The 18,562-nt window shown below is 47.3% G+C and overlaps 1 protein-coding gene across 15 annotated transcripts in view; it reads right to left on the bottom strand.

The window, feature by feature from the left end:
* Positions 1–18,562, bottom strand: part of LOC105490980 (dynamin-1-like) — a 65,069-nt gene that overhangs the window by 45,608 nt on the left and 899 nt on the right. For 4 of the 15 annotated variants that reach the window (XR_011626325.1, XR_011626326.1, XR_011626320.1 and 1 more), the window contains exons 2-3: positions 15,343–15,426; positions 11,640–11,695 (exon numbers count right to left, since the gene is read on the bottom strand). The exons of 3 other annotated variants lie outside the window; for them this stretch is intronic. Coding sequence is in view for 2 of the 12 variants with exons in the window: in XM_071100951.1 (XP_070957052.1) it covers positions 15,379–15,426; positions 18,055–18,063 (57 nt within the window). In the remaining 10 variants the exon portion in view is untranslated. Of the gene's footprint in view, positions 1–11,639; positions 11,696–13,115; positions 13,707–15,342; positions 15,427–18,054; positions 18,148–18,562 lie in introns of those variants that run through there. 8 more of the 15 variants (XR_011626327.1, XR_011626321.1, XR_011626328.1 and 5 more) reach the window with 5 other exon arrangements.

Raw genomic sequence — 18,562 nt, 5'->3', positions numbered from 1 at the left:
ACTGAGTAGACATAAAAATAGAAGGGTAATAAATGAAATATGGAAAACTACACAACCAGAAAAATAAAGAACTACCAGTACCCAAAACATGGCTAAATCTCACAGGATTATGTTGAATGAAAGAAACCAGCCACAAACGTGCACATACTGAATGGTTCCATTTATATGAAGTTCAACAACAAGTGAAACTAATTTTGTCATGTTTTGGGTGCTGCCAAGATGGGACCTTGAACAGTGTGTCCTAACATGGTGGAAAGGACAGAAAAACAAAAGAAGAAAACTGAGCTAGGTAGCTCCCTCAAGCCCTTTCATAAGGTCCCTAATCTCATTCATGAGGGGGCTCCTCCCTCATGACTTAATCATCTCCCAAAGACTCCACTTCTTGATGCTATCACATTGGGGTTTAAGTTCAACATGAATTTTGGAGGAGACATAATCATTCCAACCATACCAAATATACTTTACTAAAAAAGAAGAAAAAAGAAAAATCTTGTCTCTAAACATATTTTAAGAGTTTATATATTTACACTCCAGTTTTCCACTTGCTTACATACATATTTTTGACTATGAGTGTCATTCTTAGCTGAGAAAAGTTTCAGTAAGTTAATTTGTTTTCTCACATTATCTATTAATATCTTATTCAGATAAAACCAAATTTCTAACCTAGATTTTAGGTTAAGACAGGAACCCACAGTCATTTGTTGCAATGTGAGAATGACAGAGAGAGATATATATATATATAAACTAGCAGAATCCAACTATAAAAATAAATTTAAGAGCACATTTCTCTACTAATGACTCCCGCAGACAAATCATTACTTGGATAGCAATGAATCAACCAAAAATGGAAGTGAGAACAGTTTGAGTCCTTTTCGCGATGGATGGATGTTTATGAGACTATTAAGTGAAGAGGGTTCAGAAACAAGGGGATAAATGGCATGCTAATTTGGGGTTGAATGGAGTAATGAGATGATCTTGGAAATGTAAGAATCATGCTTAATGGGACTTGTCTACTTGCAATTCAATAAACCAATATAGTAAATTCAAAGAGACAAAGGACATGAGCACTCAGGATAAAATTACAGGAATAGTGCTGGGCGCAGTGGCTCACGCCTGTAATCCCAACACTTAGGGAGGCTGAGGCAGGCAAATCACCTGAGGTCAGGAGTTTCTGATCAGCCTGGTCAGTGGGGTGAAACCCCATCTCTTCTAAAAATACAAAAATTAGCCAGGCATGGTGGTGGGTGCCTACAGTGCCAGTTACTTGGGAGGCTGAGGCATGAGAATCACTCGAACTGGAAAGCAGAGGTTGCAGTGACCAGATTGCCCCACTGCACTCCAGCCTGGGCGACAGAGCGAGACTCCGTCTCAAAAAACAAACAAACAAACAAAAATTTACAGGAATAAATTTGGCAAAGAGGCACCAAAGTTGAGATAAGGGTCACTGTTCCACGTCTGACATCTTTAATTCTTGAGTCATGGGAATGGCAAGCCAGGAACAGAGTCTTCTGACTGGAAGCTAAAACCAGCCTTTGGGGTGGCTTCAGAGAGACTGTTCAGGCTCAAGATGCGAAAGCAGACGTTGCCTGGTCGAAAATATCCCGAATGCAAGAGCATTTTCAAAAACAGTGGTGCTCGGGGAAAAAGAATGCTATGTGTTTAAAAATAAATTAAAAAAAAAAAAAAAACCAACAAAAAATGAATAGAAACATGGAAGAAAAAGTGACTAGACGGTAGGGTGACCATAAGGTTATGTTTGTTGTCCTGGTGCAATTTTTTTTTTTTTGAGACGGAGTCTCGCTCTGTCGCCCAGACTGGAGTGCAGTGGCCGGATCTCAGCTCACTGCAAGCTCTGCCTCCCGGGTTTACGCTATTCTCCTGCCTCAGCCTCCCGAGTAGCTGGGACTACAGGCGCCAGCCACCTCGCCCGGCTAGTTTTTTGTATTTTTTAGTAGAGACGGGGTTTCACCGTGTTAGCCAGGCTGGTCTCGATCTCCTGACCTCGTGATCCGCCCGTCTCGGCCTCCCAAAGTGCTGGGATTACAGGCTTGAGCCACCGCGCCCGGCGTCCTGGTGCAATTATTATGGTGCCCCTTTCACTCTCTGAAGTGTCTGGATTTGGATGAAAAAGCATATGATCACCCTACTAAAGAGAGGAAATTAGCCAGAAGACCCATGTGTCTATTTTAAAAGATATGGACTGGCCCACAGCCGGGTACCGCTGCCCAGCTGAGCGGTGTGCACCACCTCTGCCTCGCCCCACCCCGCCCTGCCCCGGTCTCCAGGAAGGCTGGAGCGGAACCCTTGGCTCCCGCGCTGTTCTCGTGCCATCTGCAGGTTTTATGGGGGAACTGCTTCTCTGCATACCACTATCCTCCACCCCACCTCCCCATCCTGACCCTGGACAGCCTTGGACTTGGCCAAAAGACATCTAGAGCACGGGAATCCCTGGCTGGGAAGTGGGCTGGACCCGACAGTGAAGTCCACGTTACAGAATCAGGCGGGCCCAGCTTAAACCAACAAACCTAGCTGCTCCTCTTCCTACCCACTCCTGTCCTGTCTCATTTTGTAGACGGGAAACTGAAGCCTAATTCAGATTTTTCATTGGTAGGATTGTGAAGCATATAGCTGGAGCCTCCCAGGTGCTATTCCCCACATCTCTGTCTTTCCTCTAATAAGAAACCAGTCAGGACTGCTGGTGGCATGTGCCTGTGGTCCCAGCTACTTGGAAGGCTGCCTGGAAGGATGGCTTGAGCCTGGGAGGTGGAGGTTGCAGTGAGCTGAGATCATGCCACTGCCCTCCAGCCCTCCAGCCTGGATAACAGGGTGAGATCTTGTCCCCCCCCCCCCCGCAAAAAAAAGGGGTAGGCATGGTGGCTCACATCTGTAATCCCAGGACTTTAGGAGCCTGAAGTGGGTGGATCACCTGAGGTCAGGGGTTCAAGACCAGCCTGGTCAACATGGTGAAATCCCATCTCTACTAAAAATACAAAAATTAACTGGGTGTGGTAATGTGCACCGATAGTTCCATCTACTCCAGAGGCTAAGGTAGGAGAATTGCTTGAACCTGGGAGGCAGAGGTTAGAGTGAGCTGAGAAGACACCATTGCACTCCAGCCTGGGCTACAAGAGAAAAATTCCATTACAAACAAACAAACAAACAAACCAAACCCATAAATGGCTCACACATTGGAATTAGCAAGGAAGAGCTTTAAAGCAACTATATACATACATTAAAGAAATATCAATACTTGCTGAAGATGGTTAAAAGATAATTTAAAGAAATAATTTTTAGTATAAGTATGTCCTAAATATGCATGGTACACGCATACTAAGTAATTATTTGTAATCAGAAAACTAAATTTAAGTGGGTGTCCTATATTTTACCTGGCATCTCTACCCCAAAGCCAAGCAGGAGAGAGTCCAGAGTGCTATCTTCCAGCAGATGACCTAGCCTAGGACAGGGCCTGACCAGGGGCAATTGTGCATTGGATGGGTTAGAGATGTTAGTCATTCAATGTGTCTAAGGTTTTGCCAGACCTGCATACAATCAATATTATTTTTATTTAATATTTTGGTCTAGAGCAACTTTATAAATTTTAACCTTTTATTTGGAAATAGAGATTCAGAGGAAATTTCAAAGATGGTACAGAGAGGTTTCATGGACTCTTCACTCAGTTTCCTCCAAAGGTTCTATTTTGGATAAATGTAGGACAATATCTAACAATGTCACATGTCTAGGTCTATGCCATTTTATCACATATGTAGACTCCTTTAACCACTGCTACAGTCAAGATACAGAACTGTTCCACCACCATGAAAATCCCCCTCCTGCTATTCCTCTGCACTCATTCCAGGCTCTTTCCCTCTACTATTCCTACTCCTGGGAACCGCTAATCTGCTTTCTGTCTTTACAATCTTCCAACTTCAAGAATACTATAAAATTTTAAAATTAGCCAGGCATGGTGGCACGAGCTTGTAGTTCCAGCTATGTGGAGGCTGAGGCAGGAGAATCGCTTGAACCCAGGAGGTGGAGGCTACAGTGATCCTGCCACTGCAGTCCAGCCTGAGAGACAGGGTGAGACTCTGTCTCAATGAATGAATGAATGAATGAATGAATGAAGGCCTGGCACAGTGGCTAACACCTATAATCCCAGCACTTTGGGAGGCCGAGGCAGGTGGATCAGTTGAGGCCAGGAGTTCAAGACCAGCGTGGCCAACATGGCAAAACCCTGTCTCTACTAAAGATACACTGACATCATGGTGTAAATACTCCACTAAAAATGACCAAGATCATGCCACTATCCTCCAGAAGGGCCAGAGTGAGACTTTGTCTCAAAAACAAAACAAAAATCAAACAAAAAAAGAACATTATACAAATGGAATCACAAAGTATGCGGCCTTTTGAGATTGGCTTTTTTTTTCCTACTCAGCAAATGCCCTTTGAGATCCATCCAAGTTGTACATGTTCCTTTTTATTTATTTATTTATTTTGAGATGAAGTCTTGCTCTGTCACCCAGGCTAGAGTGCAGTGGCGCGATCTCAGCTCACTGCAACCTCCACCTCCTGGGTTCAAGTAATTATCCTGCCTCAGCCTCCCGAGTAGCTGGAATTATAGGCACCCACCAACGTGCCTGACTTTTTTTTTTTTTTTTTTTTTGAGACAAAGTTTTGCTCTTGTTGCCCAGGGTGGAGTGCAATGGCATGATCCCAGCTCACTGCAACCTCAACCTCCTGGGTTCAAGTGATTCTCCTGCCTCAGCCTCCCAAGTAGCTGGGACTACAGGTGCCTACGACCACGCCCAGCTAATTTTTTTTGTATTTTTAGTAAAGACAGGGTTTCACCATGTTGGCCAGGATGGTCTTGATATCTTGACCTCGTGATCCATCCACCTTGGCCTCCCAAAGTGCTGGGATTACAGGTGTGAGCCACTGTGTTCGGCCACCATTTTATATTTCCACCAGCAATGTATGAGTTAGTTTTGTCTGCATCCTCGCCTCAATAATTTGATATTATCACTATGTTTGATTTGAGCTGTTCTAATAGACATCTAGTGATATCTTACTGTGGTTTTAATTTGCATTTCCCCAGTGGTTAGTGTTGAAGATCTATTCATGTGCTTTAAGCCAACTCATTTTTTTTTTTTTTTTTTTTGAGACGGAGTCTCGCTCTGTCGCCCAGGCTGGAGTGCAGTGGCGCGATCTCGGCTCACTGCAAGCTCCGCCTCCCGGGTTCACGCCATTCTCCTGCCTCAGCCTCCCGAGTAGCTGGGACTACAGGCGCCCACAACCGCGCCCGGCTAATTTTTTGTATTTTTAGTAGAGACGGGGTTTCACCGTGGTCTCGATCTCCTGACCTTGTGATCCGCCCGCCTCGGCCTCTCAAAGTGCTGGGATTACAGGCGTGAGCCACCGCGCCCGGCAAGCCAACTCATTTTTAAAACCTAAATACATGTATTTAAAAAGGAAACTTTTGCTTTAGGAGGCCAAGGCAGGTGAATTGCTCAAGCCCAGGAGTTCACCACCAGCCTGAGCAACATGGTGAAATTCCATCTCTACAAAAAATACAAAAATTTCTGGGCATTGTGGTGTGCACCTATGGTTTCAGCTACTTGGGAAGTGAGACAGGAGGATTGCTTGAGCCTGGGAGGTCGAGGCACCATGAGCCATGATTGCACCATTATACTCCAGCCCGGGTGACAGAGAAAAGCCCTGCCTTAAATAAATGAATAAAAGGAAATTTGTGATTAGTGGTTCTTAAAGTGTGGTCCCTGAAGCAGTAGCATCAGCATCACCATCACCTGAGAACTTGTTAGAAATGCAGATTCTCAGGTGCCACCGCAGACCTCCTGAATCAGAACCTCTGAGGAGTGGGTTCAGTGATCTGTGGGTTAACAAGCCCTCCCGGTGAGAATCAGTCTCATTTACTACAAATAGAAGGTAACGGTAAAAATAAATGCATCCGCATATCACCTGAAATCCTCTTGTGGGCACCAGGTTCACACACCACACTTTCGGACAGGAGTCCCACTCACAGAGGCTATGACAAGAATGCTCCTGTCCCTGGGGCTGTGCGGTGACAGCTCACACAGCTCCACGTGGCAGTTCTGAGTTTGGGAAGCACTGATGCAGTCCTACCACAGCCCTTCCTGCCCTTCACTGGGCTGAGAAAATCCAGGCTCTGAGGAGGGCGAGACTTGCCCAAAGTCACCCAGCAACATGGTCAGTCTCCTTTCCCAGGGCCCTCACAATGCCTGGCCTGTTTAAAGCCTGCCTCTATTCACTGCTGGGTGAAAAATCCAGCTCCAAAACAGAATATGGGGAAGGATACTATCTTGTGCAGCTTATGTTTATAGCTGCAGATACATGGGGAAAAAAGTCAGAAAATACTGTCGAAGCAGCTATTTGGGAGAGAAGGGGTTTGCTGTTTTTTGTGTGTGTGTTAATTTTTCTATATTTCATAATTTTTATCACAATAATCATGTTTAGTTACATAATCAAAACTTATTAAATATAATATTAAAAATTGACATGAAGCCTGATCCAGCCATGGCCTATTATTGGCAGAGTCAGGAAGCCTTCCAGATAGAGCAGCCCCGCACCTGTCCCAGGTCACACCCTGGGCCTGGGCACATGCTAGGCCCTACATCTGGACATTCTCACCCTGTGGTGGCCTCCACATCCATACCCACCAGCACCTCCTGTGGGCGAGGCCCTCCCCTGCATCCAGCCCTGAGCACCCCCTAGCCCAGAGGGCATCTCATGGTGTGAGAGTCCGCATGTCTGTCTCTAAAGAGAGGAAAGCTCCTTGGGACATGTGTTCCGCTTGACCATCACCCCGGCCTGGTACAAAAAGGTGGACAGTGAGTATTTGGTGAATAAATGAATGAATGATTGGAATGAATCCCCAAAATGGTAATTTCGTGAGGCCCTTCTCCAGTTGGCCCAGGTGGAACCAGTTCCACTTTTCACAGCAAAGCCAGGTGTGAGGAGCGGGGCAAGTATGTGTGAGGGGCCAGGTTCTCGAAGGCTGGATGGACACGGGGCTTGTGGCGGGTCTGGGGATGGCAGTGCTGCTGTGGGAGCCTCTAGGAGGGCTCATCCCTGGAATCCCCCCGGGTATCCTGGTACCTCCAGCTGCTGTGTGGCATGAGAATTCCTGGCTGGTGGGGACTAACAGGGACTTGTTTGGATTGGCCACCTGGTCCAGCCCAAGGAGCTGCACCTCCAGCCCCTCAGGGAAAAACTCACTTCTGATGTGTGACAACAGCTGCAGGCAAGGGGAGGGAGAGGTGTGCTGGGCCTCAGCCTTAGAAGTCAGAAGCCAGTTCATGCCCCTATGTGGGAAAAGGATGATATACGTGGGAAAGGGATGGGGCCTCGGCTAGCTCTAGGGTCATGGGTTATGGTCAGAACCATCCCTTATGGACTCAGTAACTTGGGCTGACCCAGCCCCTCCCTGAGCCTCATCGGTGAAACCAGGGCTGGGCCAGGGCTCTCAACAACTCCCAGCTCCAACCTCTGGCTTTGTCCCAGGAGGGCAGGAGATCAGACAGAGGTGACCTAGGCTCCCCTGTTTACCTCAGCCTCCTTGTGGAGCTTCTCTCTTTCTGCCAGTGAGGTGGGTGGGGCCAGAAGGAAGGGCACTCACCTGTGGGTCTCTGACTTCTCTGCCCAGGTGTGCCTGGAGAGCCTGGTCTATACCCAGTGCTCTGCTATACCCCATGGCCTGGTTGCAACCTCCCTGCCTCCAGAACAGCCCTGGCCCAGGGAAGAAGCTGGTCTCTGCATCAAATGATAGGTAGAAAATAGAAGTGGGGATGGTAGCTCTGGAAAGGAGTCAAGGAAGAGGTGTCGTCCCAAGGATGTGGAGGTTTTTTCCAGAATGGAGCTTGACCGGTGCGGGCAAACATCAGGAGTTGGGAAGGGTGGCTCCCTCTGTGGGAGCTGGGGCGACTTGCCTGAACCAAACAGTGGTAGGCTGTGGGTAGGGCAGGCAGAGCTGGGGTGCCTGGAGCCTGGGGTCCCTGTCCTTGCAGAGGACTGGAATGCAAAACAAGTGTCCCCTGCCCTCTGGCTGGGGGACATCCTCTACTTCCAAGCCCAAACACACACCAGCTGCCACAAGCCACTGGGGCTCTTCAGAGGACCAATGGGCAGCCACACCCATGCTGGGCCAGCCTTCTGGGCCCACCTGCACCCTGGTCGGAGCCCATGACTGAGGGGACTCTCTAGGGACAATGGGGGCAGTCTCATGCTGCCCTCTTACAGGTGGATCAGTCCCTGGGATCTGGTGTTGGGCTGGGGTGGGCTGAGGCTGTTCTCTGCTGGGGTGCCTGGTGGACAGCAGGTGGAACAACTACTTGGCTTTCCTGGACCCCAGGACACAGCTGAACACTGCACTTTACCCTGGATGCCTTCGGATTCTCAGGGGACTCTGCGAAGGAAGAGGGGGATGCCCCAGCAGGAGGCCAGGGCCCTGGGCCAGGTTTGCTCCCCCTAGTCCCTCCAGCAGGCACCTCCTCTCCAGATCGACATCACCTGATTCCTGGAGGCCTGGGTTACTGACCAGAGCCCCAACTCCCTCACCACAGCCTGTTCTTACATCAGACCAGCTAGTATGAGTTCGGAGCTGAAGCAGGTGGAGAGAGAACATAGGGCTCTGTAAGAGTTCTCGGCTCCCTGCTGCAGTGGGCCCCATAGAAGGCCCCCCAGAAATCTGCAGCTGCTGTAAGTCACTGGGAGGAAGCTGCAGTAGACATGTGTTTCCCAGCCTGGTAGATGCAGAGGGGTGTCCAGGCCCCCAGCGGGAGGCCCAAACATGGCCTTGGATGTGGCAGTGCAGGAATTCTAGCCAGCTCTGGGGCCCTGGGCAAGTCATTTAACCTCTCAGAACCCCATTCCTTGTCACCATAGGGCTCTTGTGTGGATGTAAAGGACCCCCAGGGCACTTATGTCCCATCAGTGGAAGCCTAGCATGGGTGGAGACCCCCCATACTGAACTCAGAGGTGGGATCCAGCCTGCCCAGCTCTCCTACATAGAGCCCAGAGCCAGCAGGGTGGGCTTCCTGGAGACACGGGTGCTCCTGCGGGCTGGGGAGCATGAGCAGGGGTCCCTTTGTGGGGGTGGAAGAGGCTGTGGTCAGTGGAGGCCATAATGAGGCAAAGCTTGGGCAGAAAAGGCATGATGATCGGGGGATTGAGACCCGACAGAGCCTGGGCTGAGGACACTGTGGCCACCTCCTCCAGGTGCCGCTCAGGCTGTGGAAGCTGAGCTAGGGCTGGGCCCCCTTGTCCTGAGTAAGGCCTCAGCAGTCTTGGAAGCTATATCCAAGGTGACTTCATGTAAGGGAGCATCTGAGCATTTTTTTTTTTTTTTTTTTTGAGACAAGGTCTTGCTCTGTCATCCAGGCTGCAATTCAGTGGCACTATCATAGCTCACTGCAGCCTCAAACTCCGGGGCTCAAGCAATCCTCCCATCGCAGCCTCACGAAGTATTGTAATTATAGGCCTGAGGTACGGAGCCCGGTTTTAAATCTTAATAAATATTTGCTCCTGGTCTGCTTCCCTGGCTGACACACATGCTGACATCTTGCATCTAGACAGACATGTTTCTGGACTTGGTTCCATTTGTTCTGACGGGCTCCTCCCTCTCAATGACCACATGTTACAGTATGTGGCTATTCTTACACATTTCTGTATAGAACTGAGGGTTAATGTATTAATGTCAAAGTTCTACTGGTTTTCGAGGCTGGGTGGAATGTTTGGGTTAATTTAGTTGCGGGCATCTTGACAATATAGGCTTTCCCTCCGGGAACGGTGCGTCCCTCTGGGACGCAGGTTTTGCACATTCTGGTTTATTGCTTGGCTCGCTGCCACAGAGGGATGGCACTGCTCCACACGCCATGCCCAAGAGATGTCCCACCTTATCTTTCTAAATCAAGCTGAATGTTCTCAGCTGACAGCATATCATCGGTGCTGTGGGGACTCACTCCCTCCAACCCGAGATGAAGTGAGGCAGAGACTATGGAGCAGATTCGTGCTGACTGCATTCGTCCTTCCTGACCCGCACTGCTGCTGGCTGGGGCTGTGTCTGAGCTGTTAGAGGACACTGATTTGGTGATGGGGTGGGGGGCAGTACTGGAGGGATGCCCCTAACCTTCCTCAGCTCCTCCTGTCCACCTAACACTTGGCCACCAAGGCCCCTGACTTCCAAGCCCCAGTCACCACTAACAGGGTGCTGCATGGGAACAAAGTGTAGGCACAGAACCTGGAGTTCAGGTCACTCTTCCTTCCAGTCGAAGCCTCTGCCCCTCCCAGGTGATTCCACCCTCATTCCTCCATGGGCCAAATATCCCAAACAAAGGCCTGGACAGGGGGTCTTTATCCAAGTGCCCAGAAAACACATGCAGAAAGGCTCTGCATGCCCCCTGTGGCCTGCCAGAGGTAAGAGCCTGCCTGTCAAAATGCACAGTCCAGGTTCTTGCAGGGAGGTGAGGAGGGGAGGAAGAAAAGGTCCCCTTCATTCTTTCAGAAGGAACCTAAACTTGGGGAAGCCACACCCAATACATTTCTTAATTCTGATACTTTTATAACTGGTTACAGCGGGGTCACACGCACAACTATTTTCCAGCATCTTTCAATGGTCCACACAACATCCTGTACCTTCTTTGTTTTTTTATTTTTATTTTGTAAAGCCAGGGGCAGTGGTTCATGCCTGTAATCTCAACACTTTCGGAGGCTGAGGCAGGAAGATTGCTTGAAGCCAGGAGTTTGAGACCAACCTGGGCAACACAGCAAGACCCTGTATGCAACAGAGAAAAACGCTGTCTCAAAAATTTTTTTTTTTAGTACAGTGGCATGATCACAGCTCACCATAGCCTCCAGCTCCTGGGCTCAAGTGATACTCCCACCTCAGCAGTTGGGACTCTCAGAGCGTACCACCACATCTGGCTGATGTTTTAATTTTTGGTAGAGATGCAGTCTCACTATGTTGCCCAGACTAGTCTTGAACTCCTGGCCTCAAGAGATCCTCCCAATGTGACCTCACAATGCACTGGGGTTACAGGCATGAGCCACCATGCAGCCCCTGCAAAATCTAACTGTTCTTCAGGTGCTTCTTTTGGACCTCCTAGCTAGACTGTCATTGGCAAATACTAGTTTATTATTTTCCCACATTTATGTTAATGGATTTCCCATGTTTTATTTCTCTAGACTAGGGTTTCTCAACAGCAGCACTATTGACGTTTTGGGCTGGATAATTCTTTGTTTTGGAGCTGTTTGTGCCTCGCAGGATGTTTATCAGCATCCCCAGCCTCCGCCTGCTACATGCCAGTAGCACTCCTCAGTGTGACAGCCAGAATCATTTCAGATATTGTCAAATATCCCCAGGGGGCAAAATCACCTCCGGTTGAGAACTGCTGACCTAAAAACCTCTGGAACAATGTTAGATCATGGTAATGATAACACATACTGCTCCTGACCTTAATGGGAATCCCTCTAGCATCAAAGTATAGCAGTACCTACATACTACTCTCTGGTCTGTTAATAGTACACTGTATTAGTCCATTCTCATGCTGCTATGAAGAAATACCCAAAACTGGGTAATTTATAAAGAAAAGAGGTTTAAGTTGACTCACAGTTCTGCATGGCAGGGGAGGCCTCAGGACACTTACAATTATGGCAGAAGACACCTCTTCACAGGGCAGCAGGAGAGAGGAGAGATGAGCAAAGGGGAAAGCCCATAATAAAATCATCAGATCTCATGAGAACGAGAACAGCATGGGAGAAACCACCCCTATGATTCAATTATCTCCACCTGGTCCCACCCTTGACATGTGGGGATTATTGCAATTCAAGGTGCGATCTGGATGGGGACACAGAGCCAAGCCATATCATATCCTTTATATTAGCATACTATATCAAAGTATAATTTTCTTTTTTTTTTTTCTTTGAGACAGAGTCTCAGTCTGGCTCTAGCTGGAGTGCAGTGGCATGATCTCAGCTCACGGCAACCTCCACCTCCCGGGTTCAAGCAATTCTTGTGCCTCAGCCTCCCAAGTAGCTGGAACTATAGGTGTGTGCCACCACGCCCAGCTAATTTTGATTATTTTTTTAGTACACATGGGGCTCGACCTGTGTCAAACAGGTGTCAAACTCTTGGCTTCAAGTGATCCCACCACTTCGGCCTCCCGAAGTATTGGGATTACAGGCATGAGCCACTGCATCCAACCTGAAGTATAATTTTCACACTGTGAAAAGCTTGACTTTCATACAAATAATGAAGGAATAGGTATAAGATATTTTCTTTAATTTACAAGGGAGTCAGCAACATGGTGAAGCTAGTTCGAGGAGTGTTTTGAGAGACAGTGTCTGTAGTGCTCCAGGAAGGGCATTCTGAAATGCATTCTAAGATAGAGACAAAACTTGTTAATATCCTATAGGGAGGCTGGGCGTGGTGGCTCATGCCTGTAATCCCAGTACTTTGGGAGGCCGAAGTGGGCAGATCACCTGAGGTCAGGAGTTCAAGACCAGCCTGACCAACATGGTGAAACCTTGTCTCTACCAAAAATACAAAAATTAGCCAGGTACGGCGGTGGGTGCCTGTAGTCCCAGCTACTTGGGAGGCTGAGGTAGGAGAATCACTTGAACCCGGGAGGTGGACGCTGCAGTGAGGCGAGATCATGCCACTGCACTCCAGCCTGGGTGACAGAGCAAGACCCTTGAGACTGAACTCAGTGGCAGGATCCAGCCTGCCCAGCTCTCCTACATAGAGCCCAGAGCCAGCAGGGTGGGCTTCCTGGAGACGCAGGTGCTCCTGCAGGCTGGGGAGCATGAGCAGGGGTCCCTTTGGGGAGGTGGAAGAGGCTGTGGTCAGTGGAGGCCATAATGAGGCAGAGCTTGGGCAGAAGGGGCACGATGGGGGGATCTGACACCCGACAGAGCCTGGACTGAGGACACTGTGCCACTCAGGTGGTGGAAACTGAGCTACGACTGGTTCCCCTGGTCCTGAGTGAGGCCTTGCCAGTCTTGGAAGCTGTGCCAAAGGTGGCTCCATGTAAGGGCACATCTGAGCACTTTTTTTTTTTTTTTTGAGACGGAGTCTTGCTCTGTCATCTAGGCTGGAATGCAGTGGCATGATCATAGCTTACTGCTGCCTCAAACTCCTGGGCTCAAGTGATTCTCCCACCTCAGCCTCCCAAAGTGCTGAAATTATAGGCCTGAGTTACAGAGCCCAATTTTAAATCTTACTAAATATCTGCTCCTGGTCTGCTTCCCTGGCTGACACACATGCTGGCATCTTGCATCTAGACAGACATGTTTCTGGACTTGGTTCCATTTGTTCTGATGGGCTCCTCTCTCAATGACCGCATGTTACAGTATGTGGCTATTCTTACAAATTTCTGTATAGACCTGAGGGTTAGTGTATTAATATCAAAGTTCTACTGGTTTTTTGAGGCTGGGTGGAATGTTTGGGTTAATTTAGCTGTGGGTATCTTGACCATATAGGCTTTTCCTCCAGGAATGGTGATTCTGTGACACAGGTTTTGCATATTCTGGTTTATTCCTTGGCTCACTGCCACAGAGGGATGGCATTTCTCCATGCGCCATGCCCAAGAGATGTCCCACCTTATTTTTCTAAATAAAGCTGAATGTTCTCAGCTGACAGGATATCATCAGTGCTGTGGGGACTCACTTCCCTCAACCTGAAATGAAGTGAGGCGGAGATTACAGAGCAGATCCGTGCTGAGTGCATTCGTCCTTCCTGACCCACACTCCTGCTGGCTGGGGCTGTGTCTGAGCTGACAGAGGGCATGATTTGGGGACAGGGCCGGGGGAAGTACTGGAGAGATGCCCCTCACCTCCCTTAGCTCTTCCTGTCCACCCAACACTTGGTCACGAACGTCCCTGACTTCCAGGCTCCAGTCACCACTAACAGGGTGCTGCAAGGGAACAAAGTGTAGGGACAGAACCTGGAGTTCAGGTCACTCCTCCTTCCAGTCGAAGCCTCTGTCCCTCCCAGGTGATTCCAGTCTCATTCCTCCATGGGCCAAATATCCTAAACAAAGTCCTGGATAGGGAGGGGGTCTTTATCTGAGTGCCCAAAACACACGTGCAGAAATGTTCTGCATGCCCCCGTGGCCTGCCAGAGGTAAGAGCCTGCCCATCGAAATGCACCATCCTGGTTCTTGCAGGGAGGTAAGGAGCGGAGGAAGAAAAGATCCATCTCATTCTTTCAGCAGGAACCTAAACTTGGGAAAGCTAGACCCAGTGCATTTCTTAATCCTGATACTTTTATAACTGGTTACAGCGGGGTCACATGCACAACTGTTTTCCAACATCTTTCAACTGGCCATATGATACCATGTAATTTATTTTTTTCTTTTTCTTTTTTAAGGCCAGGGGTAGTGACTCACACCTGTAATCTCAACACTTTCAGAGGCTGAGGCAGGAAGACTGCTTGAGGCCAGGAGTTCGAGACCAGCCTGGGCAACATAGCAAAACCCCACATGCAAAAGAGAAAAACCCTGTCTCAAAAAAAAAGTTTTTGAGTACAGTGGCATGATCACAGCTCACCATAGCCTCCAGCTCCTGGGCTCAAGCGATACTCCCACCTCAGCAGCTGGGAGTCTCAGAGCACACAACCACATCTGGTTAATTTTTAAATTTTTGGTAGAGATGCAGTCTCACTATGTTGCCCAGGCTGGTCTTGAACTCCTGGCCTCAAGAGATCCTCCCAATGTGACCTCACAATGCACTGGGGTTACAGGCATGAGCCACCACGCAGCCCCTGCAAAATCTAACTGTTCTTCAGGTTCTTCTTTTAGGCCTCCTAGCTAGACTGTCATTGGCAAATACTAGTTTATTATTTTCCCACATTTATGTTAATGGATTTCCCATGTTTTATTTCTCTAGACTAGGGTTTCTCAACAGCAGCACTATTGACGTTTTGGGCTGGATAATTCTTTGTTTTGGAGCTGTTTGTGCCTCACAGGATATTTATCAGCATCTCCAGCCTCCGCCTGCTACATGCCAGTAGCACTCCTCAGTGTGACAGCCAAAATGATTTCAGATATTGTCAAATATCCCCAGGGAGGCAAAATCACCTCCAGTTGAGAACTGCTGACCTAAAAACCTCTGGAACAATGTTAGATCATGGTAATGATAGCACATACTGCTCCTGAGCTTAATGGGAATACCTCTGGCATCAAAGTATAGCAGCACCTGTATACTACTGTCTGGGCTGTTATTAGTACACTGTAGTAGTCCATTCTCATGCTGCTATGAAGAAATATCCAAAACTGGGTAATTTATAAAGAAAAGAGGTTTAAGTTGACTCACAGTTCTGCATGGCAGGGGAGGCCTCAGGACACTTACAATTGTGGCAGAAGACACCTCTTCATAGGGCAGCAGGAGAGAGGAGAGCTGAGCAAAGGGGAAAGCCTGTTATAAAACCATCAGTTCTCATGAGAACTCACTCACTATCATGAGAACAGCATGGGATAAACAGCCCCCATGATTCAATTATCTCCACCTGGTCCCACACTCGATGCGTGGGGATTATTGCAATTCAAGGTGAGATTTGGATGGGGACACAGAGCCAAACCATATCATATCCTTTATATTAGCATACTGTATCAAAGTATAACTTTCTTTCCTTTTTATTTTTTTTCCTTTGAGACAGGGTCTTGCTCTGGCTCTGGCTGGAGTGCAGTGGCACGATCTCAGCTCACGGCAACCTCTGTCTCCTGGGTTCAAGCAATTATTGTGCCTCAGCCTCTCAAGTAGCAGGAACCACAAGTGTATGCCACCACACCCAGCTAATTTTGATTTTTTTTTTTTTTTTTTAGTACACATGGGGTTTGACATGTTGGCCAGACTGGTGTCAAACTTCTGGCCTCAAGTGATCCTGCTGTTTTGGCCTCCTGAAGTGATGGGATTACAGGTACGGGCCACTGCACCCAGCCAGAAGTATAATTTTCACAATATGAAAAGCTTGACTTTCATACAAATAATGAAGAAATATATATAAGATATTTTCTTTAATTTACAAGGGAGTCAGCAACATGGTGAAGCTAGTTCAAGGAATATTTTGAGAGACAGTGTCTGTAGTGCTCCAGGAAGGGCCTTCCGAAATGCATTCTGAGATAGAGACAAAACTTGTTAATATCCTATAGGGAGGCCAGGCATGGTGGCTCACGCCTGTAATCCTAGCACTTTGGGAGGCCGAGGCGGGCGGATCACCTGAGGTCAGGAGTTCAAGACCAGCCTGACCAACATGGTGAAACCCTGTCTCTATTAAAAATACAGAAATTAGCCAGGTGTGGTAGCAGGTGCCTGTAGTCCCAGCTACTCAAGGGGCTGAGGCAGTAGAATCGCTTGAACATGGGACACAGAGGCTGCAGTGAGCCGAGATCATGCCACTGCATTCCAGCCTGGGCAACAGGGCAAGATTCTGTCTCAAAAAAAAAAAAAAAAAAAAAAAAAAATTGGAAAATAAAACTGTCCTCTTTGGGAGTTATCTTTTCTACTGGACAGAAATCTGTAAGTTAACTTATATACATATTCTCCAGTATATTCATAACATATTCTCTAATTTATTTCCCTACACTAGTGGTTTTCAAAGCATGGTCTCAAATTGGAAGCATCAGCATCACCTGGGAACATAGACATGCAATGCTCAGGCCCCACCTCAGTCCTGTTGGTGTGGGGCCCAGCAGTCGGTTTCACAAGCTTTGCAGGTGATGATGATGCACTCTAATGTTTGAGAACTACTGCTCTAAATAGTCAATCTTTTTTTTTTTTTTTTTTGAGACAGAGTCTCCTTCTGTCACCCAGGTTGGAGTGCAGTGGTGTGATCTCAGCTCACTGCAAGCTCCACCTCCTAGGTTCACGCCATTCTCCTGCCTCAGCCTCCCATGTAGCTGGGACTACAGGCGCCCACCACCACCCCAGCTAATTTTTAAAAATTTTTAGTACAGACGGGGTTTCACCATGTTAGCCAGGATAGTCTCAATCTCCTGACCTCATGATCCACCCGCCTTGGCCTCCCAAAGGGCTGGGATTACGGGCATGAGCCACTGCACCCAGCCTAAATAGTCAATCTTTATTTGTAAAACAAGTATCTATGAAACAATGCTCCAGTATGACATTAAAAGGGCACACCACCCACCTTTTAACTTTATTTCTGAATTTAAATATTCTGTCCGTCTGATGTTAAATTTGCTGTTTTGGTTTTCAAATACTCTTAAGACAGTTTTCATCTGTTCCTAATTTTATCTTTTTAAATAAAAAATGGTTTTCCTAATCTATCCATTTTTCTCTTCTTTAAGCTATTGACAGGAAGAAACAAAAGTTGAGCCATTCTTACATCTATTTTTTTTATTTTTTATTTTTTTAGTAAAGACAGATTTTGCCATGTTGGCCAGGCTGGTCTCCAACTCCTGCCCTCAGGTGATCTGCCTGCCTTGGCCTCCCAAAGTGCTAGGATTCCAGGCATAAGCCACTGCGCCCAGTCTTTTAAAAAAATTTTATTATTTTTTGTTTATTTATTATTTATTTATTTTTTGAGATGGTCTCCTTCTGTTGCTCAGGCTGGATGGAGTACAGTGGTGCCATGATGGCTCACTGCAGCCTCCACCTCCCAGGCTCAAGAAATCCTCTGACCTCAGCCTCTTGGATAGCTAGGACAACACATGTGCACCAACACAAGTGGCTAATTTTTTGTAGAGACTGGGGTCTCCCTATGTTGCCCAACCAGGTCCAGAATTCCTGTGCTCAAGCGCTCCACCGGCCTTGGCCTCCCAAAGTGCTGATTACAGGTCTTATGTTCTTAAAATTTTTTTTCGACATGGTATAGGATAGTCTAGTAACTTGACATATTGTTGTTTTCAACAGGCTAGTGCTTATGATTTGTAAAATAACTCTTCAGAAATGAGTTCAATTTTACCATGAATTGGGACACTTTCCATTTCTTTCTATTCTATAGAACAGTTTGTCATGAGCTCTGTCTTTTGAAAACTTGAAAGCCTGCAACAATAAAACCAGTTGTACCTGGTGCATGGGATAGGCATGGAATTGAGGATAGAGCTCAAACTACGATCAGTCCTCTGTATCCTCGGGTTCTGGATCCTTGGATTTAACCGACTGTGCATCAAAAATATTTGGAAAAAGTAAAACAATAAAAAACAAAAATTTATAAATACTTTATAACAGGTATTTACAAAGCATTTATGTTGTATTAGGTATTATAGTAATCTAGAAATGATTTAAAGTCTATGGAAGGATGTGCATAGGTTATTAGCAAATACTATGCCATATTATATTAGGGACTTGAGCATCGGTGAATTTTGGTATCTCTGGGGTCCTGGAACCAATATCCTGAGGTTACCAAGGGACGACTGTATTCAATTTCTTCTCTGGTTATTAGTGCATTCTCTAATCTATTTTTTTGTTGTTGTTTTGTCTTTTTGTTTTTGCCTCTTCAAGTCAATGTCGGAAACTTACTTGTTCTAGACTACTCATTAGCTCAAAGCTACCAGTAAGCTGACTACCAATGCAA

The sequence above is a fragment of the Macaca nemestrina genome, chromosome 7, assembly GCF_043159975.1.
Source record: "Macaca nemestrina isolate mMacNem1 chromosome 7, mMacNem.hap1, whole genome shotgun sequence".
Taxonomy (NCBI): domain Eukaryota; kingdom Metazoa; phylum Chordata; class Mammalia; order Primates; family Cercopithecidae; genus Macaca; species Macaca nemestrina.
This window is presented reverse-complemented; position numbering and strand designations above follow the sequence as displayed.